At 46.5% G+C, this 27,635-nt stretch overlaps 1 protein-coding gene across 20 annotated transcripts in view; it reads right to left on the bottom strand.

Annotated features, from left to right (window-relative positions):
- The window catches only part of SPTAN1 (spectrin alpha, non-erythrocytic 1), an 86,404-nt gene that overhangs the window by 26,780 nt on the left and 31,989 nt on the right, over positions 1–27,635 (bottom strand). For 13 of the 20 annotated variants that reach the window (XM_005580719.4, XM_045373852.2, XM_005580718.4 and 10 more), the window contains 21 exons: positions 27,239–27,316; positions 26,945–27,100; positions 26,510–26,714; positions 25,819–26,000; positions 25,263–25,506; positions 24,950–25,072; positions 23,847–24,064; positions 21,530–21,622; positions 19,985–20,119; positions 17,568–17,716; positions 16,151–16,210; positions 14,822–15,020; positions 10,453–10,557; positions 9,978–10,001; positions 8,867–8,902; positions 5,407–5,454; positions 4,595–4,686; positions 3,835–3,979; positions 3,542–3,723; positions 425–524; positions 79–276 (listed from right to left, as the gene is read on the bottom strand). In XM_005580719.4, the coding sequence (XP_005580776.2) occupies positions 79–276; positions 425–524; positions 3,542–3,723; positions 3,835–3,979; positions 4,595–4,686; positions 5,407–5,454; positions 8,867–8,902; positions 9,978–10,001; positions 10,453–10,557; positions 14,822–15,020; positions 16,151–16,210; positions 17,568–17,716; positions 19,985–20,119; positions 21,530–21,622; positions 23,847–24,064; positions 24,950–25,072; positions 25,263–25,506; positions 25,819–26,000; positions 26,510–26,714; positions 26,945–27,100; positions 27,239–27,316 (2,772 nt within the window). The remainder of the gene's footprint in view (positions 1–78; positions 277–424; positions 525–3,541; positions 3,724–3,834; positions 3,980–4,594; positions 4,687–5,406; positions 5,455–8,866; positions 8,903–9,977; positions 10,002–10,452; positions 10,558–14,821; positions 15,021–16,150; positions 16,211–17,567; positions 17,717–19,984; positions 20,120–21,529; positions 21,623–23,846; positions 24,065–24,949; positions 25,073–25,262; positions 25,507–25,818; positions 26,001–26,509; positions 26,715–26,944; positions 27,101–27,238; positions 27,317–27,635) is intronic. The other 7 variants (XM_005580722.3, XM_045373855.2, XM_074016361.1 and 4 more) reach the window with 1 other exon arrangement.

The following is a 27,635-nucleotide window of genomic DNA, read 5'->3' on the forward strand; positions in this document are numbered from 1 at the left end:
AGAGAGGGCAAGAGGCAGGTGAGAAAATGAGGCTCTTCAGCAAGGAAACGCTTGGTCAGAAAGCAGGAGCACACATACCTGCAATTCAAGGCACTGATCCAGCATCATCCTGCGCTGAACCCAGGCCTTCTCCAGGTCTGCACGCTCCTGGTCAAGAATATCAAGTTTCTGCTTGATCTCAGGGCTGGCATAGTGTCCATGAGCCAACAGCTGCTGTCCAAACTGCTCAAATGCCTGGAAAGTGCCAGCCCTGGCATCAATTTCTGTCCGGTGTTCCTGCCAAAAGGAGGGAAGGGATTAGGTAACTGGCAGCAGATGCCCACTCTGATGTCAACTATCGACTCACCACAAAAGGAGGGAATGAGGCCTCCAGGGCCCTGCAGAGCAGTCACGTCTTTGCTACTCAGCAGGCAGGTCCACCCACCTGGTGTCGCTCCAGCAACGCCTCAGCTCCGGTGACATCCTTGGCTAGCTCATCTGAGGACACCAACCCCCGTATTCCATTGATCCAAGACATGAGGTCCCTGGAAACCAGAACCCCAGAAAAATAGCTATTATATTACCTGGTAAGGAGATCTTCTGCCCAGGAAAACAGGGAATGACATAATTCTTGCCTCAGAAAGTTATCTTGGATTAATCTAATCTACTGAATGAGGCTAGGTCTTTGGGCAAAGTGTTTCAAAACTTCTTGTTCTTCTTGAGGTGTTTTTTTTTTTGAGACGGAGTCTCGCTCTGTCGCCCAGGCTGGAGTGCAGTAGTGCAATCTTGGCTCACTGCAAGCTCCACCTCCGCCTCCCGGGTTCACGCCACTCTCCTGCCTCAGCCTCCCGAGTAGCTGGGACTACAGGCATCTGCCACCGTTCCTGGCTAATGTTTTTGTATTTTTAGTAAAGATGGGGTTTCACCGTGTTAGCCAGAATGGTCTCGATCTCCTGACCTTGTGATCCACCCACCTCGGCCTCCCAACGTGCTGGGATTACAGGCATTAGCCACTGTGCCCAGCCATTGTTGAGTTATTTTTTTAAAAGTCCGAATTTCTTGGAGGAAAAGTCAGTAAGTTTATAATTAAGATCTTTTCACCCTCCAGAATAACAAGTTCTAGCTACAATTAAGTCTTTGATAGCTTCAAATGAAAAAGGCTTTGTTGGCCGGGCATGGTGGCTCACGCCCGTAATCCTAGCACTTTGGGAGGCTGAGGCAGGAGGATCACTTGAGCTCACAAATTCCAGACCAGCTTGGGCAATGTGGTGAAATCTTGTCTCTAAAAAAAAGAAAAAGCCTTTCTTTAGGATTAACCCTTGAAGCCCTAGGCCTGTGCATGCATTTGATCCAGTTTCTCACAGCTGTGCAAGCACAAGGGCACAAAACTGAGTGTGTAAGGTCAGATATGGTATGATTCCTTTTATATGATATGTCCAAAAGAGGCAAATCCATGGACGCAGAAAGCAGATAAAGGATTCCGAGTGGGTGGGGAAGAGAGAAGAGGGGGTGATTAGTTAAGGGATGTTATTCTAGGGCAATGAAAATGTTTCAAAGCTAGAGAGGAGTGGCTGCACAACACTGTGAATCCATTAAATGTCATGGATTGCACATTTTAAAGTGGTTAATTATATGTTGTGTGGCCCTTACCTCAATAAAAAGAAAAAGAAAACTAACTGCCAACTGGGACCTCCTCCCAGAGGCCTGTGAAAGAAAGCAGCATCTGCCTACTCCCACTGCAGCAGGGGAGATGCCCCAGCTAACAGATACAAGCACCACAAGTGTGCAAGTGTGTGTGTAAAATAATATTGTTAAAGAGCACAAAAAAAGACAAAATAAGTGTCTGTCCTCAATGGCTACTGTTGAACAAGTCATAAATCGCCCATCCAGTGGATTGCTGTGTAGTCATTAAAAAGGCAGAGGTACAAGATTGCGGGACATTTTAAGACAACTGGCCTAGTGTCCTAATGACATTAATGCCAGGTAAGACATAGGCCAGGTGAAGTGGCTCATGCTTGAAATCTCAGCACTTTGGGAGGCTGAGGCGAGAGGATCATTTGAGCCCAGGAATTTGAGACCAGCCTGGGCAACACAGTGAGACCTAGTCTCTACTAAAAATATAAAAACTAGCCAGGTGTGGTGGTACATGCCTATGGTACCAGCTACATGGGAAGCTGATGCAGACGGATCACTTGAGCCTGGGAAGTTGAGGGTGCGGTGAGCAATGATTGGGCCACTGCACTCCAGCCTGGGCAACAGAGCCAGATCCTGTCTCAAAAAAAAAAAAAAGGCCGGACATGGTGGCTCACGCCTCATCCCACCACTTTGGGAGGCTGAGGTGGGTGGATCACCTGAGGTCAGGAGTACAAGACCAGCCTGGACAACATGGAGAAACCCCATCTCTACTGAAAAAAAATACAAAATTAGCCGGGCTTGGTGGTGCATGCCTGTGATCCCAGCTATTCGGGAGACTGAGGCAGGATAATCGCTTGAATCCGGGAGGCGGAGGTTGCAATGAGCCAAGATTGTGCCATTGCACTCCAGCCTGGGCAACAAGAGACACACATATATGTATGTCTAGGGAAAAATATAATGTCATACGGCAAGGGGATGAGAGGGCGTACGCCTGTACTTGGATAGGAAAGCAGAGACTTGTTTTTTTTTTTTTTGAGGCAGTCTTGCTCCATCGCCCAGGCTAGAGTACAGTGGTACGGTCTCAGCTTACTGCAACCTCCGCCTCCCGGGTTCAAGTGATTCTCCTACCTCAGCCTCCCGAGTAGCTGGAATTACAGGTGCGTGCCACCATGCCTGGCTAATGTTTGTATTTTTAGTACAGATGGGGTTTCACCATGTTGGCCAGGCTGGTCTTGAACTCCTGACCTCGTGATCCACCTGCCTTGGCTTCCCAAAGTGCTGAGATTACAGACGTAAGCCTGGCTGTGGAGAATTATTTTTAACAATCTGGAATTCAGTAGTTTGACTATTTTACATTGATTACGTACTACTTTTTTCTGTTTTTAATTTTTTCTTTTTTTTTTTGAGATTGAGTCTCACTCTTGTCACCCGGGCTGGAATGCAGTGGCACGATCTCGGCTCATTGCAACCTCCGCCTCTCAGATTCAAGTGATTCTCCTGCCTCAGCCTCCTGAGTAGCTGGGATTACAGGTGTCTGCCACCATGCCCAGATAATTTTTGTACTTTTAGTAGAAACATGGTTTCGCCATGTTGGCTAGGCTGGTCTTGAACTCTTGACCTCAGGTGATCCGCCCGCCTTGGTCTCCCCAAAGTGCTGGGATTACAGGCGTGAGCCACTGTGCCCGGAGGTTTTTAATTCTTAAATTAAAATTTAAAATTTTACAATAGCCAAAGTGTTTTGCCATGTATCCCAGGCTGGTCTCCGACATCTGAGTTCAAGCGATCCGCTTGCCTCGGCCTCCCAAAGTGCTGGGATTATAGGTGTGAGCCATTGTACCCAGATGAGCATGTGCTACTTTCACAATAAAAATGACCCCTGCAAAGAAGGCTCTATGTTCCAGAGGTCTGAGTGAACGTAGCTCCGTACCGGAAATCGCTAAGAAAGCGCTGCAGGTCGTGGGAGTCGCCCAACTTCGCCTTGCGCTGATCTGCACGTTTCCCCAGGCTGCTCCAGGCCTGGTTTAACTCTGTGCACTTTTCCTGGAGGTCCTCTGCTGACTCGGGATGGGACTGGATCAGGCGCTCTGCTGTTTCACCAAGGGAGTTTACCTATGGGAACAAAGTGGTGAATGAGCTTGCAGTAAGGGGGTGTGCTCTGCAGAACAGAAGACTTCTCTTTCTGGGGCAAAAATGCCAGAAGATGACTTTGGGTCCTCTCACCTTGTCACCGAGAGCTGCAAGGTCCCTCTCAAAGCCCTCATGCTTGCGTTGCAGGGCCTGCACACTGGCGAGATCATGTCCATAATTGTCTGTGTTTAGAGCTTGATTCTTCTCTTCAATCCATTCTTTGGTTTCATCAGCATCTCTAAAGGGGAGACACATTTACGTTAAGAAATGCTGAGTACAATCGCCTTGATTACAGGACAGACACTAAAAAAATTTTATTTATTTATTTATTTATTTATTGAGACGGAGTTTCGTTCTTGTCACCTAGGCTGGAGCACAATGCACAATCTTGGCTCACTGCAACCTCCACCCCCACCGGGTTCAAGCGATTCTCCTGCCTCAGCCTACCAAGTAGCTAGGATTACAGGCACTCGCCACCACGCCCAGTTATCTTTTTATTTTTAGTAGAGGTGGGTTTTCCCCATGTTGGTCAGGCTGGTCTCAAACTCCTGACCTCAGGTGAGCTGCCTGCCTTGGCCTTCCAAAGTGCTGGGATTACAGGCATGAGCCACCAGGCCTGGCCTAAGAAAATTTATTTAGCTGACATTTGTATATTTGTCTGTGGCTACCACCAATAACTCTAAAAAGCAAAATAATTCACTTAGCAGGATTTACTGAGCATCCACCCTGTGTCAGATGTAAACATCAACAAGAGCCAGCCGTTCCTATAGGATCTCACTCAGCAAGCTTGGGGGCTGTCAGGAACTAGCAGTCACCTGTTTCTCCCTCTCCCAGCCCAGGGTTCACCCCTCACCTGTGGAACCTCTGTACTTCATGGGCACTGCCCAAGAGCTGGCTCCGTTCCTCGGCCAGCTGCTGTAGGGACCGCCAGCGCTCATTCAGCTCCTGCAGGACAGCAAAACATCAGCTCCATTGCACTGCCTCTCGTCATGCTCCCAGTCAGACTTTGGGAAAATGACTTTGCTTGAAGGAGATGCTAGGGCACATAAAATTTCCTGTTTCCAACCTTCCTCGCTGAATAAATTAGTATACAACATTCCAGTCAGAGCCAAGCCAAAACTAGCTGTGCCTGACAGCTTCAACACCCACAAACACCTGACCTAGGCATCCCCTCTGAGGCAGCAGGAGACATAGCTGACTCTTCCTTACTCTCATCTCCTAGCCTGGGGCCTGGCAGTTAGCAACTGCTTCCTAAATCACAGCTGCGTGGAGAAATCCCAGCGCTCGCTGCCTCCCAACACCCGACCAGCAGCCTCACAGGCCACAGCAGGCCTGGGAAGAGCCAGTATGCTACAGGACCTCGCACTGCAGGCGGCAAGGGAGCCACTCACTGCTTTCCTGAGACTGTGCTCCTTCTAGCTCCCTGACCTACTGGAAATCAGAGGGAAGGCTTGCTGCCTTCCCTGGAGGGCTCTTGACAGGAAAGCCACCAAGCTACCCAGCGACCATGAGCATGCTGATGTTTACTTAGGACATGCTTGGACCCAGGAGAGTGAGATATGTCACAGTTCACCCGGTTGACAAGAACAAGAGCTCTACTGTAGACAGGGAAGGAAGATAGTGGAGAAAACCAGGGGAGATGGGGAGCTGGTCACTGCTTCTTACCTTGATGGAATTAAAGGTGGCCACGGTGTGAACCATCAGACGAGCAGACTAGGTAGGGAGGAAAGCAGAAGGCAAAACTAATCAAGTGCCTGGCAATTAGAGATCTGAGCTGCAAGTGTCATTGACTAGGTCCCTGTGATCAACCCAAATTACCTTAAAGGGATACTGGCAACATTCTTAACAGAGACATCAGTAGAAGTATCAACTACTAGAAGGTCATGAAAATACCCAAAATGCACAATTAGACTCAGCTCAGTAATTAATTTTATCTGATGAAGAGTGAAAAGAGAATGGTAAAAATCACAATTTCAGCAGCTAGCTGGACAGAAAAATACCTAAAAGACTAATGATTAATATCATTTTCTTGTCTATACTACAGGAGAATATTCCAGAAAAAGAAAAAACAAACCCTAATTTAACAAATGCTGGCAGCTGAGACTATTTAACAGTCAGGAGCACTAATAATCACTTTCATTTCTAATTATAGTTATTGGGTTGTTGTTCTTTTTAACAGTATCCCCATTGAAGGGCAACGGCTTTACCAGAGGGAAAAAATAAAGCAGTGAATTAGCTTTCAACAATGTACATTTCAACAATATAGCTGTCAACAATATAGATCCTTATAAAAATCTAAAGTCCCTTAGGGCTAGGCACGGTGGCTCACGCCTGTAATCCCAGCACTTCCGGAGGCCGAGGTGGGTAGATCACCTGAGGTCACGAGTTTGACACCAGCCTGACCAACATGGTGAAACCCTGTCTCCACTAAAAATACAAAAATTAGCTGGGCACAGTGGTGTGAGCCTGTAATCCCAGCTACTTAGGAGGCTGAGGCAGGAGAATCGCTTGAACCTGGGAGGCAGAGGTTGCAGTGAGCTGAGATTGTGCCACTGCACTCCAGCCTGGGCAACAGAGCAAGACTCCGTCTCAAAAATAAATAAATAAATAAATAAAATTAAAAAAAAACAAATAAATAAAGTCCCTTAGGATCTTACAGTCCATCCAATTCACTGGAAAGAAACTCAAATTGGCCCAGGTTACAATGCTCACAACCCTTTGAGTAAAGAACAAGAGGCAGGGCATGGTGGCTCACGACTGTAATCCCAGCACTTTGGGAGGCCAAGGCGGGTGGATCACCTGAGGTTAGGAGATCAAGACCAGCCTGGCCAACATGGTGAAACCCCGTCTCTACCAAAAATATAAAAATTAGCTGGGCATGGTGGCGGGTGCCTGTAATCCCAGCTACACAGGAGGCTGAGGCGGGAGAACTGCTTGAACCCAGGAGGCAGAGGTTGCAGTGAGCTGAGATCACGCCACTGCACTCCAGCCTGGGTGAAAGAGCAAAACTCTGTCTCACAAAAAAAAAAAAAAAAAAAAAAGGAGGCCAAGATGGCTGAGCCTGGATGCAGACGTCCTCATGGCATCCCTAGGTGGCATTTTCAACTGGTGTGTTTATAGGAGTCAGAAGGTGGACCCACTGTCTCCAGTAAGAGGTACTGGGATTTATAAAGGTATCTAAAATAAACTTCTGAAAGAATACTTATGTTATCAGAAACATTCTGCTGAGGGCGTAAGTAAGGCTGTTGCCCATTCATATAATCAATGATCAAGTTTTGCTATGTAAGAAAAGCGAAGAGTGAGAAAAGGAGAGAGAGCTGAATAGAAGGAAAAGTATACCCCCCATGCCTGGCCCAATTAGAAACCTACTTAACAAGGAGGATAGTCAGAGCCAGTCAGGGAAGGAGGCCACAAGACACAAATCCCTCTCAGCCTAGGTCCTCAGGAGAGGTCAGACAAGGTGACTGAGCGGGTTCAAAGGTGGACATGGAAGGGTTGTTGGGGGGAGGCTTTTTGTTTTAAGGTTTTCATGCTTTCTTCATATTTCTGGGGATACACTTTTAAAAATTTTACTTTTTTTTATCTGCTTGTCAACTCACCATTGTACTAACGAGGAGAAGACCTACTTTCTTTTTTCTTTTTAAAACTTTTTTTGTTTTGTTTTGTTTTTTGTAGAGCCGGGGTTTCGCCATGTTGCCCAGGCTGGTCTCCAATTCCTGGGCTCATCGACCTGTCTCAGCCTCCCGCAATGCTGGGATTATAGGTGTGAGCCACCACACCTAGCCAAAAGATCTACTTTTATAAAGTCAGAATCTGCTCTCTAACTTGCCTATAACTTAAGTGATGTATTCCTGAAGAGCTGGGTCAGGAGGGAAGATGCTAGAACTGAGACACACGCAACCAGTTACACAATCACAGCTATAAATGTATCACATAAAAAACCTCAGCCGGGCCAGTAATCCCAACACTTTGGGAGGCCGAGGTGGGCGGATCACCTGAGGTCAGGAGTTTGAGACCAGCCTGGCCAATGTGGCGAAACACTAACTCTTCTGAAAATACAAAAATTAGCAGGCATGGTGGTGCATGCCTGTAATCCCAGCTACTAGGGGGAGCTGAGGAAGGAGGATCGCTTGAATCTGGGAAGCAGAGGTTGCAGCGAGCTCAGATCATGCCACTGCATTCCAGCTTGGGCAACAGAGCTAGACTCCGTCTCAAAAAAAACAACAAAAAACAAAAACAAAAAAAACCTTCTCCCTGGCTGGGCGCTGTGGCTCAGGCCTGTAATCTCAACACTTCGGAAGGTTGAGGCGGGTGGATCACCTGTGGTCAGGAGTTAAAGACTACCCTGGCCAACATGGCGAAACCCTGTCTCTACTAAAAACACAAAAATTAGCCAGGCATGGTAGCACATGCCTGTAGTCCCAGCTACTTGGGAGGCTGAGGCAGGAGAATTGCTTGAACTAGGGAGGCAGAGGTTGCAGTGAGCGGAGATTGCGCCACCACACTCCAGCCTGGCTGACAGGGCAAGACTCCATCACAAACAAACAAACAAACAAACAAACAAAACAAACACCTTTTCCCCTGTATTCTTGGTCAGGGATGGCCCATTCTGGTTAAGCCATATTCACACCTGGATTTGTCCAGAAAAATGTCTACTGTAGTGGGGAAACATCTCATTCCTCCCTTTACATCTCTGCATCGGGCATCTCTGAAGCCTTTCTTGGGCCACAGGATAGAGGCCAAGCAAATGGTGAATGAAGGCCTGCCCTCCTTTACGGGTGCAGTTGTTCTCGTGTTCACGTCATTTCCCTTTGGACTGCCTCTTACTGGTGGGACCCTGCCAACCACACAGTGCTCCCTGCTGCAGCATATGCTGCACCAACATGGGTAATCAATGCAACCTAACTGTACTGAGCATTTGACGTAGACACTCTGCTTTTGTATATTAAGCATCACATTTTAAGAGATAACAGATTCAGAAAGAAACCACCCCAAACAAGTCCAGAAATGACTAAAGACTTAAGACAAGCTGAATATTCAGAGAAAGGCACACCAGAAAAGGACACAACATATTTCATGCTCTCACAAAACTCCTGAAAACAATAATTTGCAAAAGAGTCCTTACCTTCCACGGGGAGGCTGTCTTGGGATCAGTTTCATCCTATTCAGAGAAAGAGTAATTTAGGCAGCCATGCAATTGAGCATGAAACAACAAAGCACCTGACCTTTCCAGTTAATGACTCTAGTTTCCCCCAGGGGAGATCCCAGATATTAATACACTAATCAAAACAGCATTCTCCCTCCATAGTTTGGCTGGTAACAAACTTCAAGGCTAGTTAAGAAAAATTAAGCCAACAAACAGGAGAGACAAATTCCAACTTTTTATCCAGTAGAAGAAATGGAGAGAATAAAGAAATTTAATAAGAAAACCACCAACTTTTCTTTATGTTGTACTCATAAGATTGTCTGCAAAGGGGTAATAAACAAACCTAAAGATAGCTATAGAAGAAGTTTTAGAAAACTGAAGAGATAAAGACTTTTTTTTTTTTTTTTAAAGAGCTGCGCTTTGTGTTGCATGCCTGTTGTCCTAGATAATTGGGAGATTGAAGTGGGAGGATTGCTTGAGGCCAGGAGTTCGAGGCTGCAGTAGGCTATAACTGTAGCTGTGAAAAGCCACTGACCTCCAGTCTGGACAACAAAGCAAGACCCTATCTCTTACAAACAAAACAAACAAAAAAAACCCAACATTTTTTTGTCTTTTGAAGAATGGTAAGTAGAAATCAATTTCTGGGCCAGAAGTGGTGGCTCACGTCTGTAATCCCAGCACTCTGGGAAGCTGACGTGGGCGGATCACCTGAGGTTGGGAGTTCGAGACTAGCCTGGACAACATGGTGAAACCCCGTCTGTACTAAAAATACAAAAATTAGCTGGGTGTGATGCCACACGCCTGGAATTCCAGCTACTCAGGAAGCTGAGATGGGAGAATCGCTTGAACCTGGGAGGTGGAGGTTGCAGTGAGCCAAGATCACACCACTGCACTCTAGTCTGGGTGACAGAGTGAGACTCTGTCTCAAAAAAAAAGAAATCAATTTTTGGTGTTTTCCACAAATCTTTACACACAAAAGGCATCGGAGGTTAAGGAACAGCAATTCTGATGAAGTTCTTGGCCTGGATATTCTTACCAAAGTTTAAACCCTTCTCATGTTCAAGATCCACACACAGTACCCGAAACTTACCCTGGGCATCATGCCATACACTTCCTACAAGGAGAGAGAGAAACCAGTTTTATTATTAGAAGAAATACACATCTCTCAAGAATACTCATTATGGTCAAACCTGGAAACACAGGAGAGAATTCCAAAAAGACAAATGGAAATGCCAGTCCAAATGTCCAGCAGAACTTCAAGTATTTATACATAAACCTTTTCTTTGAGGAACTTATGAAATTACCATTAGTTAATGGCTATATAAACATTAAATATTTAATGGACTTACGGAGAAGACAGAAGACCCCCCAGAACCAAATAGAGATGAGGGATATTGGTATAAAGAAGTTAATCAAAATGGTTTTGGTCACATAGAGGACCTGACCTACAGTCAAGCCACAATTCTGTGCTATGAAACACTGCTTGTTGGGCTATGACAGACATAGGAAGAACAAAGCTGCATCCTTACAGCAACAGAGCCTCACTCCAAGATGGAGACACCTACCTGTTGTTGCACAGCCTGCACCTCCTCTGCCATAAGACCTTCAGACTCCAGGTCTTCAGCTACCTTGTTAATGTCCTTCAACCGTGACTCATTGGCCTTCAGGTCCTTTAAAACAAAAGCCATAATAACTAAAACCCAAAATAGCAAGCCAAAGTCAAAGGAGACATCACAAACTATGGCTTGAAACTATAAGGAGTCTTCTACAAGGGCCTATTTAAAAAAAAGGGATTAAAAAAATAAGCTACGGCCAGGCATGGTGGCTTACGCCTGTAATCCCAGCACCTTGGGAGGCCGAGGTGGGCGGATCACCTGAGGTCGGGAGTTCAAGACCAGCCTAACCAACATGGAGAAACCCTTTCTCTACTAAAAGTACAAAATTAGCTGGGTGTGGGGGCCTTTGCCTGTAATCCCAGCTACTTGGGAGGCTGAGGCAGGAGAATCGCTTGATCTTGGGAGGCAGAGGTTGCGGTGAGCCGAGATCGCACCATTGCACTCCAGCCTGGGCAAGAAGAGTGAAACTCCATCTCAAAAACAAAACAAAACAAAAAGGCCGGGTGCGGTGGCTCACGCCTGTAATCCCAACACTTTGGAAGGCCAAGGTGGATCACAAGGTCAGGAGTTCAAGACCAGCCGGGCCAAGATGGTGAAACCCCGTCTCTACTAAAAATACAAAAATTAGCCGGGCACGGTGGCAGGCGCCTGTAATCCCAGCTAATCGGAAGGCTGAGGCAGGAGAATCTCTTGAACAGGTGGCGGGAGTTGGGGGGCAGAGGTTGCAGTGAGCCGAAATCGCACCACTGCACTCCATCCTGGGCAACAGAGCAAGACTCTGTCTCAAAACAAAACAGAAACAAAACAAAGAAAAAAAGCTATAAGGATCTGTTCAACAGGTATCCCTATGGATTGGTTTTCCCAGCCCTCAGATAATTATTGGACTCGAATTTACTTCATTAACTGTAGTTTTTTCGTTTTTTTGGAGACAGGGTCTCGCTGTCACCCAGGCTGGAGTGGAGTATTGCAATCATCTGCAGCCTTTACCTCCCAGGCTCAAGCAATCCTCCTACCTCAGTCTTCTCAGTAGCTTGGACTACAGGCACACACCACTATGCCCAGCAAATATTTTTATCAAATAGAGACTTTTTTAAAACCTCTTTTTGGTTTCAAAACAATGTTTTTAAAATGTGAAGAGGCCAGGTGTGGTGGCTCACACCTTTAATCCCAGGACTTTGGGAGGCCAAAGCAGGAGGATTGCTTAAGGAGTTCAAGACCAGCTTGGGGCAACATAACCAAACCCCAATCTCTACAGAAATTTTTTTTTTCTTTTTTCTTCTAATGAGACTCAGTCTCACTCTGTTGCCCAGGCTGGAGTGCAGTGGCATGATCACGGTTCACTGCAACCTCCGCCTCCTGGGTTCAAGTGACCTTCGTGCCTCAGCCTCCTGAGTAGCTGGGACTACAGCCAGGCACTACCACGCCCAGCTACTTTTTGTATTTTCAGCAGAGATGGGGTTTTACCACATTGGCCAGGCTGGTCTTGAACTCCTGACCTCCAGTGATCCGCCTGCCTCAGCCTCCCAAAGTGCTGAGATTACAGGCATGTGCCGCTGGGCCCGGCCAGAAAAATTTTTTCAATTATAATAATGGATGTGAGGCAGGGCGCGGTGGCTCAAGCCTGTAATCCCAGCACTTTGGGAGGCCGAGACGGGCGGATCACGAGGTCTGGAGATCGAGACCGTCCTGGCTAACACGGTGAAACCCCGTCTCTACTAAAAAAATACAAAAAAAACTAGCCGGGCGAGGTGGCGGGCGCCTGTAGTCCCAGCTACTCGGGAGGCTGAGGCAGGAGAATGGCGCAAACCCGGGAGGCGGAGCTTGCAGTGAGCCGAGATCCGGCCACTGCACTCCAGCCTGGGCGACAGAGCGAGACTCCATCTCCAAAAAAAATAAATAAATAAAAAATAATGGATGTGGTAGCCTACGTCCATAGTCCCAGCTACACGGGTGGCTGAGGTGGGAGGATCACTTGAGCACAGGAGTTCAAGGTTACAGTGAGCTACAATCATCCCACTGCACTCTAGCCTGTGCGAGAGAGTGAGACCCTATCTCTAAAAAATAAGTAAAAACGAGATAAAATTTTAATGCACAGTTACTATAGGAGATAGAAGCTCTTCCTCCTCATTTGAATTTTTTGTAAGAATACTTTTAAGTGAATCCCAGCACTTTGGGAGGCCGAGACGGGCGGATCACCAGGTCAGGAGATCGAGACCATCCTGGCTGACCCGGTGAAACTCCGTCTCTACTAAAAACTACAAAAACTAGCCGGGCGAGGTGGCGGGCGCCTGTAGTCCCAGCTACTCGGGAGGCTGAGGCAGGAGAATGGCGTAAACCCAGGAGGCGGAGCTTGCAATGAGCTGAGATCTGGCCACTGCACTCCAGCCTGGGCGACAGAGCGAGACTCCATCTCAAAAAAAGAAAAAAAAAAGAATACTTTTAAGTGGTGGAATGGATAAACAATGTGTAGTGTGCCAGTCAAATATTATTCAGCTATAAAAAGGAATGGAGTACTGACATGTGCTACAAAAAGGATGAAACTTGAAAACATTATGGGCCAGGTGCAGTGGCTCACACCTGTAATCCCAGCACTTTGGGAGGGCAAGATGGGCAGACAGCCTGAGCTCAGGAGTTCGAGACCAGACTGGGCAACATGGCGAAACCTTGTCTCTACAAAAAATACAAAAATTAGCTGAGCATAGTGGTACATAGCTATAGTCCCAGCTACTCAGGAGGCTGAGACAGGAGGATCACTTGAACCCAGGAAGCGGAGACTGCAGTAAGCTGAGACTGGGCCACTGCACTCCAGCCTGGGCAACAGAACGCTACCTTGTCTCAAAAATAAATAAATAAAAGAAAGAAAACATAAACAAAAGAAGCCAGTCACAAAAAGTCACATGACGTGATTCCATTTATATAAATTGTCCAGAATAGGTAAATATGGAGGCAAGCAGCAGATGAGTGGCTACGTGGGCCACTGGGGTTAGGGAGAATGGCAAATGAATGCTTGATAGATATGTGGTTTTCTTCTGAAGTGATGCAAATGTTTCAGAACTAGAGGTGGTGGTTGCACAACATTGTGAATGTACTCAATACCACTGAATTGTACACTTTAAAATGGTTAGCTTTGTGAATTTACCCCAATTTAAAAAAAAAAGAGTACTTTCACATCTATTGTAGTTTAGGCTTAGAAAAGTTCTTATAACAACATGTAGAGAACAAAGTATATCCTTCCTTAAAACTAAACTAGTCCAAAAAAGTTTCAATTAAAGTCTTTTAAAAATAGCTACACAGGCCAGGCGTGGTAGCTCACTTTGGGTCAAGCTGAGGTGGGGGGATCACTTGAGGCCAGGAATTTAAGACCAGGCTGGCCAACACGGTAAAACCCCGGCTGTACTAAAAATACAAAAATTTGCCAGACGTGGTCATGCGTACCTGTAATCCCAGCTACTCGGGTGGCTGAGGCATGAGAATCACTTGAGCCTGGGAGGCGAAGTTGCAGTGACCTGATATCGAGCCACTGCACTCCAGCCTGGGCAATACAGTGAGACTCTGTCTTAAAAAAAAAAACTGAGGCCAGGCGCGGTGGCTCACGCCTGTAATCCCAGCACTTTGGGAGACTGAGGCAGGTGGATCACCTGAGGTCAGCAGTTTGAGACCAACCTGACCGATATGGTGAAACCTCATCTCTACTAAAAATACAAAAACTAGCCAGGCATGGTGGCGAGCCCCTGCAGTCCCAGCTACTCGGGAGGCTGAGACAGAAGAACTGCTTGAACCTGGGAGGAGAAGGTTGCAGTGAACTGAGATCATGCCAATGAACTTCAAGCCTGGGCGACGAAAGTGTGACTCCGTCTCAAAAGAAAAAAAAAATTGGAAAAAAAAAATAGCTACATAGATGATGGAATATAATCTATGTAATTTGCATTCCAGTAATTTGCAGTCAGAAATCAAGAGACTCCGGCCGGGCGCAGAAGCTCATGCCTATAATCCCAGTACTTTGGAGGCTGAGGCGGGTGGATCACCTGAAGTTAGGAGTTTGAGGCCGGCCTGGCCAACATGGTGAAACACTGTCTCTACTAAAAACACAAAAATTAGCAGGACATGGTGGCGGGCATCTGTAATCCCAGATACTTAGGAGGCTAGGGCATGGGAATCGCTTGAACCCAGGAGGCAGAGGTTGCAGTGAGCTGAAGTCATACCACTGCACTCCAGTTTGGATGACAGCGAGAATCCATCTCAAAAAAAAAAAAAAAAAAAAATCAAGAGACTAAAATCTTTAAATAAATTTTCAGCTGAGCTCTAAGACTGCCCATACCTTCTGGAAGTCATCAAACTTCTTCTGGAGCACCTCAACCTGCTCCAAGTCTGCGCCGACCTCCTCACTTGTCAGAGCGGCTTCCTTCTCATTGATCCATTGCTGTAGTTCATTCGCTTCACGGAACAACATAAACTTCTTGCAACTCTTCTCCAACATGCCTTTACGCTTCTCACCCAGTTCCAGAAGAGAATGATATCTGATGGAATTCAAGAGGGAGACAAGAGGGACAAAGAAGGCAGTTTGTAAATGCTGACATAAAGGCAAACCACGAAGTGTCTCCAAGATATGGATTCCAGGCTACGAGTTTGTAATGATGATGCCCTAGTAACAGAGTTATCAGATGAAGATGAGGATCCCAAGTACCCACGCCACAGCCTAAGAGATATGCACACACTGTTCACAACTAGGTGGCTAGAACAGCCAGGCACACTTATCTCCAGGCCAATTTTGCACTTATAACAACACAACCACAAATGACTGAAACCAAGCGCTTAGCACAGTAACACAGGGTTCATGCAACTACAGTGGAGAGATGAAATGAATTTGCTGGGCAGAATGTATACAGAGGGTTTTTTTTTTTGTCTTTTATAATTCTCTGAATAGCCCCCAGGCTGGGGTGAGGTGGGGGAAGGTACACTGAGCTTTAAAATATCCTCATACAGGATGTTTTATCTCCATATTAGTAGGACATTTCTAAAATGATACATTCAGTTCTCAGAAAGTTTTGGCAAGTTCGGAAGGAAAATCAGGCACATTACTGAGTATCTCTGTGCCATTCTGTTACTTGAAAGATTTCTTAAGAATCAAAGGATATTCTAACCCTCGGGAACTAAAACACAAAAGGCTGAAATATTATCTTTGAACATGAAAACAACAAACAATAAAAAACTAAAAGTTAAAAAAAACTAGAATCACCATCAAATCTAAGTGTCCCAAAGTGAAATAAAAAAGCAATGAGTTACCAAGAATCACAACACTTTAAGAGAAGCATATGATTTCCTTCCTACTAAGGAAAACTACAGAACAAGCCTTCAGGTTTGCTGCTGATAGTGGCTGGTCCACCACAAAAACCAACAGGAGGGGGAACCAACACCACTCTGAACACACAGCTGCACACGGAAGCAACCAATGAGATAAGCAGTCATCAACCAACACAGCTGCACCGCGACCTCTTCCCTTGTGAGGCAAAGCTGCTGCACAGACAGGCAGTTCCTCCCACCACCTCATCTTTCTGGATGAACAAAGGCCTTCAAGAGAAGCGGCAGAGGGAGAATGGACAGGGTAGCAGTGGACACTGGTGCTCTGCAAGACTCTCAGCCTACTCACAGTTCTTCCACCTGCTTCATACGCAGAGATACACTGCCGGCCTCCTTAGTTATGCGTGTCCTGCACAGAGGGGGCACAGCAAAAGCATGCACAAATTAGTGGGATTAATCCACAGGGATGAAAGGCGGCAGCTCCGACTGGTGCCATGATGGTGGATGCTTAATGTTGGGAAAATACGGACTCATTCAACAGCTCTAAGGAGCACTCTAAGCCATGAGTGAAATGACAGTAAAGAAATAACAGGAAAATTACAGGGTTAGTTCACCTTCATTTTCTTGACAGGTCTGCCATGCTTAAGGCAGATTTTCCTGTACTGAAAACACTGGTAACTTCACAGAGCAAGGTCAGGGAACAGACTGGACTACCCTTAGAAAGAAATTTTACTGAGAGCTAACAAGCAATTTAGCCATATATTTGATCTACTTTTTCCTCTTATATTTATGACCCAGACTGCTGGTAAGAATACAAACCAAGGCCGGGTACGGTGGCTCACGCCTATAATCCCAGCACTTTGGGAGGTCAAGGCGGGCAGATCATGAGGTCAGGAGTTTTAGACCAGCCTGGCCAACACAGCGAAACCCCGTCTCTACTAAAAATACAAAAATTAGCTGGGTGTGGTAGCACATGCCAGCAGTCCCAGCTACTTGGGAGGCTGAGGCAGGATATCGCTTGAATCCGGGAGGTAAGGTTGCAGTAAGCCAAGATCATGCCGCTGCACTCCAGCCCGGGTGACAGAGCGAGACTCTGTCTCAAAAAAAAAAAAAAAAAAGAATATAAACCAAAACCTTCCATTCTTATCTCAATAATAACAGAATCTATAAGTGGACAAATAACTCTGATCTTACTGAGGATCACTGGAATCCAAAAATTCCACTATTCTAACCAAACTCTAGTGGGAATGTATTTCCTGGATACTTCTCAAGTGTCCAAAACTGCTGATTCCACTAGTGGAGTCAGAAATACCCTGAAGGAGGGACACAGGGCAATATGGGGGCTCAGCTACAGGAAAGAGAACAGAGCCATTTCATTACAAAATTCCATTCTCAGAACTCAAAGCTATGGCAGAGAGAGAAGCTCTGAAAGCAGCTTTTCAAAGTGGACAGAGCTGTGGGGTGTAGAATCTGAATATCCAATTTCAAAAAGCATCTCGAACCAAAAGACAAATGGCAATGATTAGAAAAATTCTGTTTAGGAAAAACTCATGAACACTGGTGGAAAAAAAACAAAGCAAAATAAGTCATCAGTCAGGGATTTGAGACCCAAACAGGGAGGTCTGTGGGCTCAAAGTGGGGTGGAGATAGTAGGAGGCATGCAGGTGGGCTCCAGGAGCCTCAGGACACGCCTAAGCTTCGGCTCATGTGGAACAGAGTACGCCTGTGGGACGCCTGGTCCTTGTGGCCCCCGGTGTCATCCTTACTGATTGTCAATCTGCTCCTGCCGCAGCGCTATGCTGCCTTGCTCCTCCAGGAGATTCTCCCGGGAGGCTGACTGGGCGGGGTCCAATTTCTTCACGTAAGCAGCTGGCACAAAACCCTGACGATCGTTCACTTCCACTTTCCACCAATCCTAAAGAAAAAAGACAGAGAACTGAAAACAAATTCCTTCTCTGAGACGGAGAATCCAAGGAGGTCATGTGTGTGCACACACAAGACAGCATTAATTGTTTTAAGAGGCCCAAAACAATATTAAAGTCACTTTGCATAAGGTCTGATAATTCAGTCCCTTCCTCACCTACCACACCCACAGAGGGTCATAGGCAGAAGAGCAATGCTGCCTGCCACCAAGGCCAGGCTTCTCTCCACTTAGATGCTCCAGAACTGTGCTATTTAACACTGGAGCCACCAGCCACATGTGCCCACTGAACTTTCATTGAGTTAGAACTTTTTATTTTTGAAATGGAGTCTTGCTCTATCACCAGGCTGGAGTGCAGTGGCACCATCTTGGCTCATTACAACCTCTGCCTCCCGGGTTCAAGTGATTCCCCTGCCTCAGCCTCCCAAGTAGCTGGGACTATAGGTGTGCGCCACCACGCCCAGCTATTTTTTTGTATTTTAGTAGAGACGGGGTTTCACCATGTTGGCCAGGATGGTCTCGATCTCCTGACACTGTGATCCACCCGCCTCAGCTTCCCAAAGAGCTGAGATTACAGGCGTGAACTACCACGCCTGGCTTTTTTTTTTTTTTTTTTTTTAATATAAATAGAGGCCGGGCGCGGTGGCTCACGCCTGTAATCCCAGCACTTTGGGAGGCCGAGGCGGGCGGATCACAAGGTCAGGAGATCGAGACCACGGTGAAACCCCGTCTCTACTAAAAATACAAAAAATTAGCCGGGCACGGTTGTGGGCGCCTGTAGTCCCAGCTACTCGGGAGGCTGAGGCAGGAGAATGGCGTGAACCCGGGAGGCGGAGCTTGCAGTGAGCCGAGATCGCGCCACTGCACTCCAGCCTGGGCGACAGAGCGAGACTCCGTCTCAAAAAAAAAAAAAAAATAAAAAAAAAAAAATAAAAATAAATAAATAAATAAATAAATAAATAAATAAATATAGAGATGAGGTCTCAGGCCAAGCACGGTTGCTCACACCTGTAATCCCAGCACTTTGGGAGGCTGAGGCGGGCACATCAAGAGGTCAGGAGATTGAGACCATCCTGGCTAACACGGTGAAACCCTATCTCTAATAAAAAATACAAAAAATTGCTGGGCGTGGTGGTGGGCGCCTGTAGTCCCAGCTAGTTGGGAGGCTGAGGCAGGAGAATGGTGTGACCCTGGGAACCGGAGCTTGCAGTGAGCTGAGATCGCACCACTGCACTCCAGCGTGGGCAACAGAGCAAAACTCCATCTTAAAAAAAAAAAAAAAAAAAAAAATTAGGTCTTGCTATGTGCCCCAGGTTGGTCTCGAACTCCTGGGCTCAAGCGATCCTCCTGTCTAGGCCTCCCAAAGTGCTGGGATTACAGGCGTGAGCCACTATGCCCGGCCTCATCGAGTTATAATTCAATTAAATAAAACACTCAGTTGTACTAGCCATATTTTAAGGGCCCACTATCACACGTAGCTAGTAGTTACTGCAGAGGCAGCACAGACACCTTACATTTCCACCATCACGGAAAGTTCTACTGGGCAATGCTGCTTTATATAAACCAAAGCTAGACCACAAGTTGGTTTAAGTTTAAATTAGAATCAATAGAAAGATAAGAATCACAGGATTCCTCAAAGTATCATGACAAGGATAAATAAGGTGTGGGAGTGGGAATAAATTGGCTCTTAAAAATGGCCAACGACATTTCTCCAGCCTTAACTAAAACGGAAGGCAGGCCTCTTTCAGGATCAGTCAGATAATCTGTGGACGCTTCAAGGCCACCGTCAATTCAGAGTGTGTTAGGGAAGAAAGGCTGATGGACCAGGATGGATTTATTATTGTCATTATTTAGCCTGGAGAAGACAAAGCCTGCGGGGTGAGGTCACAGCTGTCTCCAATGATCTGCTGGGCTGAGATGTAGCCTGTAGTCTGGAGTAAGAACCAACAGGTCCAAGTTATACAGCAAACTTTGGCTCGACAGGTCAAGAATTCCACCTAGAGATACTCAATGGTGAAAATAAGCTATCCTTCTGAGCGTGATTATCTATGCTTCTTGCAGGTATTCAAGAAGACAGATTAACTTCTTGATCATACACAGTACCGCATAAATGTATATCATGTCGGGGACTGGTAAGGAAACTTATCTCTTTGAATTCTAAGCCTTTTCATTTCAGGGAGACACACAACCCACAGAAACCCAACTGAGCATACATGGAGGTGCTAGTGCGGAACAAACACGCAGCCACTCTCTGTGCCTTGCCTTGTTGGTGCTGTTGAGTAAGGTAAGGATATCTCCCTTCTTCATGGTGACCTCTCGGGGACTCTTCTCCTGATAGTCGTAGAGAGCCAAGACCAGCTCCTTCCCAGTCTCGTCATCCATGGGGGCCACTTGTTGCTAAAAATCCAAAGAAAGGGCAAACATTGTAAAAACAGGTCCACGCTGAGTCATCTAAGTACACAGCAGTTTCAAATGTCACCAGCTGTACCAAATTTACCAAATACACACTCATGAGAATTCTTCACTGAAGCTACCAATAAAATCTGATCCAAGAACTTTAAATTTTTGGTATCTTTAAAAAAAAATCTCATTTTGGCTGGGCGCAGTGGCATACACCTGTAATCCCAGCACTTTGGGAGGCCAAGGCAAATCACCTGAGGTTGGGAGTTTGAGACCAGCCTGACCAACATGGAGAAACCCCATCTCTACTAAAAATACAAAATTAGCCAGGCGTGGTGCATGCCTGTAACCGCAGCAACTCGGGCTGAGGCAGGAGAATCACTTGAACCTGGGAGGTGGAGGTTGCGGTGAGCCAAGATTGTGCCACTGCACTCCAACCTGGGCAACAAGGGTGAAACTCTGCCTCAAAAAAAAAAAATAAAAATCTCATTTTAAATTAGGGCCGGGCACGGTGGCTCATGCCCACAATCCCAGCATTTTGAGAGGCTGAGGCGGGCGGATCTTGAGGTCAGGAATTTGAGACTAGCCTGGCCAACATGGTGAAACCCCATCTCTACTAAAAATACAAAAATTAGCTAGGCATGGTGGTGGGCACCAATAATCCCAGCTACTCAGGAGGCTGAGGCAGGATAACCGCTTCAACCTGGGAGGCACAGGTTGCACTGAGCTGAGATCGTGACACTGCACTCTAGCAAGACTTCATCTCCGCCAGGCACGGTGGCTCACGCCTGTAATCCCAGCACTTTGGGAGGCCGAGGCGGGCAGATCACGAGGTCAGGAGATCGAGACCATCCTAGTTAACACGGTGAAACCCTGTCTCTACCAAAAATACAAAAAATCAGCCGGGCGTGGTGGCAGGCGCCTGTAGTCCCAGCTACTCAGGAGGCTGAGGCAGGAGAATGGCATGAACCTGGGAGGCGGAGCTTGCAGTGAGCCAAGATCGCGCCACTGTACTCCATCCAGCCTGGGTGACAGAGTGAGACTCCATCTCAAAAAAGACTCCATCTCAAAAAAAACAAAAAAAATTTTAGCTGGGCATGGTGGTGAACACCTGTAATCCCAGCTACTCGGGAAGCTGAGTCAGGAGAATCGCTTGAACCTGGGAGGCAGAGGTTGCAGTGAGCCGAGGTCGGCCGCTGCACTCCAGCCTGGGTGACAGAGTGAGACTTTGTCTCAGAAAAAAAAAAAAGTCTCATTCTAAACTCTCTGTAAACCTTTGTCATAAGAGTTAATAGCAGAGTCAAATGTTGCCTATGATAGGAACACCTGTTGACAGCATCTGGATCCTTCCACTTTCCCAGCCCCCAAGGCCTCCCTCCAGTAACCCATAAACTGTTACAGGTTTACCCGGCAGGACTGTGCTTGTTCTCGCAAAGCCTGGATGCTGCTGCCATAGGCACTGAGATCTGACATCAAAGCTTCGTGTTTCTTCAGTAGAGCCTGAAACCAAAACCACACGTGGAGCACTGCACAGGGGCTGAAGCCTCCCATCCTCCACTGCCTCACCAACCTGCCATCCTGCCTCAACAGCCTTTGTCAGTACACAATGACGTGATCACCTCCTGCCCTTCTTACAGTGCTAATACCATTTTCAAAGTTTTTCAGGTTTCCCATATTTTGGGACAATCATATATATTATGATTATAGCCTACTCATCCTGGTCTGGGCACAGCGGCTCATGCCTGTAATCCCAGCACTTTGGGAGGCTGAGGCAGGCAGACAGCTTGAGCCCAGGAGTTCAAGACCAGCCTGGGCAACATAGTGAAACCTCATCTCTACAGAAAATACAAACATCAGCCAGATGTAATGGTGCATGCCTGTATTCCAAGCTACTCAGGGGACTGAGGAGGGAAGACTGCTGAGCATAGGAGGTCAAGGCTGTAGGGAGTCGTGATCGCATCACTGTACTCCAGCCTCAGAGACAGAACGAGCGCGGTGCCACATGCCTGTAATCCCAACACTTTGGGAGGCTAAGGCAGGCAGATCACTTCAGGTCAGGATAAGACCAAACTGGCCCATGTGGTAAAATCCCATCTCTACTAAAAATACAAAAAAAAATTAGCTGGGTGTGGTGGCGGGTGCCTATAATCCCAGCTACTCGGGAGGCTGAGGCAGAAGAATTGCTTGAACCCGGGAGGCAGAGGTTGCAGTGATCCGAGATTGTGCCACTGTACTTCAACCTGGATGACAGAGTGAGACTCTGTCCTAAAAAAATAAAAAAGGGCCGGGCGCGGTGGCTCAAGCCTGTAATCCCAGCACTTTGGGAGGCCGAGACGGGCAGATCACTAGGTCAGGAGATCGAGACCATCCTGGCTAACACGGTGAAACCCCGTCTCTACTAAAAAATACAAAAAACTAGCCGGGCGAGGTGGCGGGCGCCTGTAGTCCCAGCTACTCAGGAGGCTGAGACAGGAGAATGGTCCGAACCCGGGAGGCGGAGCTTGCAGTGAGCTGAGATCCGGCCACTGCACTCCAGCCTGGGCGACAGAGCGAGACTCCGTCTCAAAAAAAAATAAATAAATAAAAAAGGAAAAATTCAACTCATTCTAGTTTTTGTGAAGATTGGAAAGAGCTAGGTACAGGAACTATACCTAGACCTTTATGAATAAAATTTGAAAATTTTAGTCAAAAAACAGATAACCATAAAAAACCAAGTACATCTATGTATATATGTGTGCATGTTGGTATGTGCGTATATGTGCACATTGGTATGTACATGTGTATGCTGGTATGTTTGTAGCTACGTATATGCGTATGCGTGCATGTTGGTATGTTAGTATGTATGTAAACACACATATGGTTTCACACAGATGAAACAAGAATGGCAAATGTTAATGGTTGAAGGTGAGTGACAATCATCTTCTCTCTCCTTTAGGTATGATTAAATTTTCATAATAAAAAGTAAAAAGGCCAGGTGCGGTGGCGCAAGCTGTAATCCCAGCACTCTGGGACGCCGAGACGGGCGGATCACGAGGTTAGTAGATCAAGACCATCCTGGCTAACACGGTGAAACCCTGTCTCCACTAAAAAATACAAAAAAACTAGCCAGGCGAGGTGGCGGGTGCCTGTAGTCCCAGCTACTCAGGAGGCTGAGGCAGGAGAATGGCATAAACCCGGAAGGCAGAGCTTGCAGTGAGCCGAGATCCAGCCACGGCACTCCAGCCTGGGCGACAGAGCAAGACTCCATCTAAAAAAAAAAAAAAAGTAAAAAATGGGCCAGGAGGGGTGGCTCATTCCTACCATCCCAGCATTTTGGGAAGCCTTGGCAGGAGGATCGTTTGAGGCCAGGAGTTTGAAACCAGATGGGACAACATAGTGAGACCCTATCTCTACTAAAAATAACATTAAAATTAAAAAGCGTAGCTAGGCCTAGTGCTACCTGCCTATAGTCCCAACTACTTGGGAGGCTGAGGCAGGAGGATCGCTTGAGTCCAGGAGTTTGAGGCTGCAGTGAGCCACAATTATACCATTGCATTCCAGCCTGGGCAACAGTGAGACCCTGTCTTAAAAAAAAAAACGAAGTAAAAAATGGATTCCAAAACATCTTTAAAAACAATCATTGTGATGCACAGCTCCCATGCATCACTACTTCTCCTAACTTCCTTCTCAGTACAAGCCCTGTTCCACTTCCTTGGCAGGTAAGATGCTTCCCAAGCCTGGTTACCTCAGCAGAGTCTTCGTCCTTTCCATAGTCAGTGCTGCCCACAATGGGTTCTTTCTCCCGCATCCAGGATTCGGCCTCATTAGCATCAGCAAAGTACTGCTGGGCCTGCAGAGAGTCCTCCAGGTCCTGCCGACGCTGGGAGGCTTTGGCTTTCAGCGCTTCCCACTTTTGGTTCAGCTCGTGAAGCTTGGCCTTCACATCCTCTGCAGCAAAATGGCCTGGAAGGCGGGTAGGAAAAGAGGGTAACAAAAACTATGTTGACACATTACAGAAGGACAAAAGGAAGTTTTTCTGTGTGTTCACGGCACTTTCATTACTATGTTTTGGTGAGCTGTGCCCTTTCATAATTCCAATTTTTTTGAGAGGCTCAGGTTCTAACCCTTTAAAGGACTGTTTCATTTTTTGCCTCCTCAAACCATGACCTCTACCTAGACTCTAAGAAGCAGATACTGCAAGTTGGCATTAGTGATAGTATCATAAAGACTAGTAACAGTACCGCTGCAGCACTCAGTTACTGAGACTGGCATGTGCAGGCCCTCTTTCAGCTCTTTCCCTACTTGGTTTCACTTACTCACTACTGCGTCAGGAGAGGTGTTGTCATCCCCATTTCACAGATAAGAAATTCAGGCTCAGAGCCAGGCACGGTGGCTCACAGCTGTAATCCCAGCACTCAGAGAGGCTGAGGCAGGTGGATCATCTGAGGTCAGGAGTTCAAGACCAGCCTGACCAATATGGTGAAACCCCGTCTCTATTAAAAATACAAAAATTAGCTGGGTATGGTGGTGTGTGCCTGCAGTCCCAGCTACTTGGGAGGCTGAGACAGGAGAACTGCTTGAGCTTGGGAGGCAGAGGTTCCAGTGAGCTGAGATCGCACCACTGCACTCCACCTTGGGTGACAGAGTGAGACTCCGTCTCAAAAAAAAAAAAAAAGGTAAATTCAAGCTCAGAAAGGTAAGGTCTGGTCAGGTCGTACAGTCAGTAAAGAATTGGGATGGTATTCAGCCCCAGAGCCCGGTCTGTTACGCCCACATGGCCATGCCCTTGGCAAGAAGGGGAGATACAAGGAGCAGCGCCAAGCCACATCACTGATGCCAATTACTCACCTTCCTCCACCATGGCATTCCCCTTCTGTGTAACTGCTTTGATGCGTGGTTCATGTCCAGCAATTTCTGCTTGTAAGGCTTGATGTTTCTTTAGCAGATTCTGGACCCCAATCAAATCCTTACCTGAAAGCAGACACCACTCCCCAGTTATCCAACCATGAAGAGAAAAGTTAGCACTGATTTGTCATCCGTAGCTACCACCATGGTTCCAGTTCGATAAACTTGACCCTGCCCATCCTGACATGCATCCCCTCTATGCTACAACAGCATAGCCTTTCCCAAGTTGATTCCTACCTGAGGGAAGCAGACTGACCTCTATTTGTAGATGCGGCAATGGGCTCTTTCTCTCGAATCCACGTCTCCTCATCCTCAACATCCCGGAAGAGCTGCTGCAACCGCAGAGAATCAGCCAGCTTCTGCTTCCGGGCAACCATGGGCTCCTTGAGTGCCTCATAGCGAGCCACGAGGGCTTCCTGTTTCTTCTTGATGTTTTCTGCATCAAAATGGCCAGCATCTTGGAACTGGCGGGCCTGAATGGTGATGCCATCAATTCGGTCCTGGCAATGTGAAAGGACAGAGCTGACATTACTTTGGGTGTGGTTTTATCGTACACAAAGAAAAGTTGATAAGGTCTTTTTCCCACCCCTAAGAGTATTCTTTCTGCTAGTTCCTTCCTTCATCTGAGGCTCCTAGAAAGCTCTAAGGGATGATATTTAATTTGAGCAGAAGCACATGTAGCACAGAGTAATCTAAGAAAATCAACACATTTCATCCCTCCCAAAACTCATTTAGTCTGAAATTACTGGCTTTTCCTCCCTCCTATGGTTTCTGCATTCACTTGCCCAACCACAGCCCCCAGCTCACACTACCTGGTGAGCAGCCACATCTGCCTCTAGTAGGGCATGTTTCTTCTGGAGGTTCTGCACATTGGTAAGATCTTTGCCGTAATCATCCGAAGCCAAGTGACCTTCTACTTCATACAGCCACAATTCAATATCCTCAACATTGCGATTAAATTGCTGTTGCTGGTTGGCTTCACGAAGCTTTATTCCTATGGAAGGAAGCAAGTTTAATTTTGTATTGCTTAGCATTACCTTTCTGACGACACTGCCCATGAACAGTAGCATCTTAGTGAAGAATTATATAGATCAGAGTTTTATTCCTTCACTTACATCACAAAGGGAAAGAAAATATCAATTGCAGCCCCTGCTCTACCATCTCAAGGTTGAACTGGAAGCATTCTAACCCCCTTGAGATACAAGGACACTGGAGAATTAGTAAATGCCCTTGGCTCTCAGCTGAACTTTAATTTTCAGCAATGAGGCCCAATTCTGTTCCTTCTCACTCAGACTCCCTCACCAACCAGTATGCTCAACTACATTTACCAAACTATTATCAAGAACTTAAGCCAAGTAATTCCTACACAGGAAATTATCCCTAACGCCAAAGTCATCCACTTCACCTTACTTTAGGGGTATATGTCCCTAAAATACTTCATAGAAAGGGGTATTTAGTTCCTCAAACATGCATGTCACAATCCAATGGAACATCTTCTCTTACCTTTCAGTTCAGTGGCCTCTAGCAGTTTCTTCCACAAACTGATCACCTCATTCATACGAGCTGCTACTTCATCCTTGGCATAGTGGTTGACATCAATCAGTTTTTGGCCAGCTTTCTCCAAGGCATCAATTCGGCTCTGGTTTGCTGAGAGCTCAGCCTCAAAAGCCTGATGCTTCTGTACTTTTCCTTGTAGGTTGGATGGATCCTGCCCATAAAAGAAAGAAGGGGATTCTTTCTATCTAAACCTGAGTATGTCAAGTTCCCTTGCATTACCTTTATACTTATCTTTATGGAGGAATGTATAAAACAGTTGGCTTACATTAAGTAGTGTGGTTTTTGGAATCCCTTATTTTGTCCTTTAGCTATCATTTATTTGTGAGAGCTGTGTTTAGCTTACTAATCAAGTGCTACACAGCAACACTAATAGTACATTACTTTATAAGCTTCATCTGTGGCAGTTTTCATCTTCTCATTGACCCAACTCTTGAGCTCATCAGAATCACGGAAAAACTGCTGCAAATGGAACGAATCGGCTAGCTGGGCCCGGCGACGCATGGCTCTCTCGTGAAGGGCATTGCGGCGGCTCAACAGCTGAAAGACAAGGATCCCCTGTAAAGTCTCTAGTGTTTATGCCCAAAGGGATGTCCAGTTGAAGAGACTTAACTGGAACATCTCAGAAGAGAGACCCACATACCAAAAAGGAAAAGCATGAAGAACCTACAAACTTACAGCATCTCGGCGAGTGGCCACATCTTCCATTGCATAGTGGTTGTTCTGAATTAGCTTGGTTGCAAATTCATCTAATGCCTAGGAAGGAAGATAAAAGTTATTCATTGGTAAGCACATTAGTCCTGAGCTTGGCCTCTAGAGAAAAGTAATGGCTGAACAGATCATAAAACACACCAAACTTTAACATAGGTCAAGGTTTTCACCCAAAGGTTGGTGATGACATTTTTCTCACAACTTTTCAGATTTTGCTTGATGTTATCAGTTACATATCTTAAGACTGCGCTACCTCCATTCAAGACTGGAGACACCAGTTGTGCCACCATCTCCTGGCAGGGGTCAAATACAGGTTAACAGCTTTCCAAATTCTTATTTCTAAGATGTATTTTCAATGGGAAGA

This window comes from Macaca fascicularis, chromosome 15, assembly GCF_037993035.2.
Source record: "Macaca fascicularis isolate 582-1 chromosome 15, T2T-MFA8v1.1".
In the NCBI taxonomy this organism is placed as follows: domain Eukaryota; kingdom Metazoa; phylum Chordata; class Mammalia; order Primates; family Cercopithecidae; genus Macaca; species Macaca fascicularis.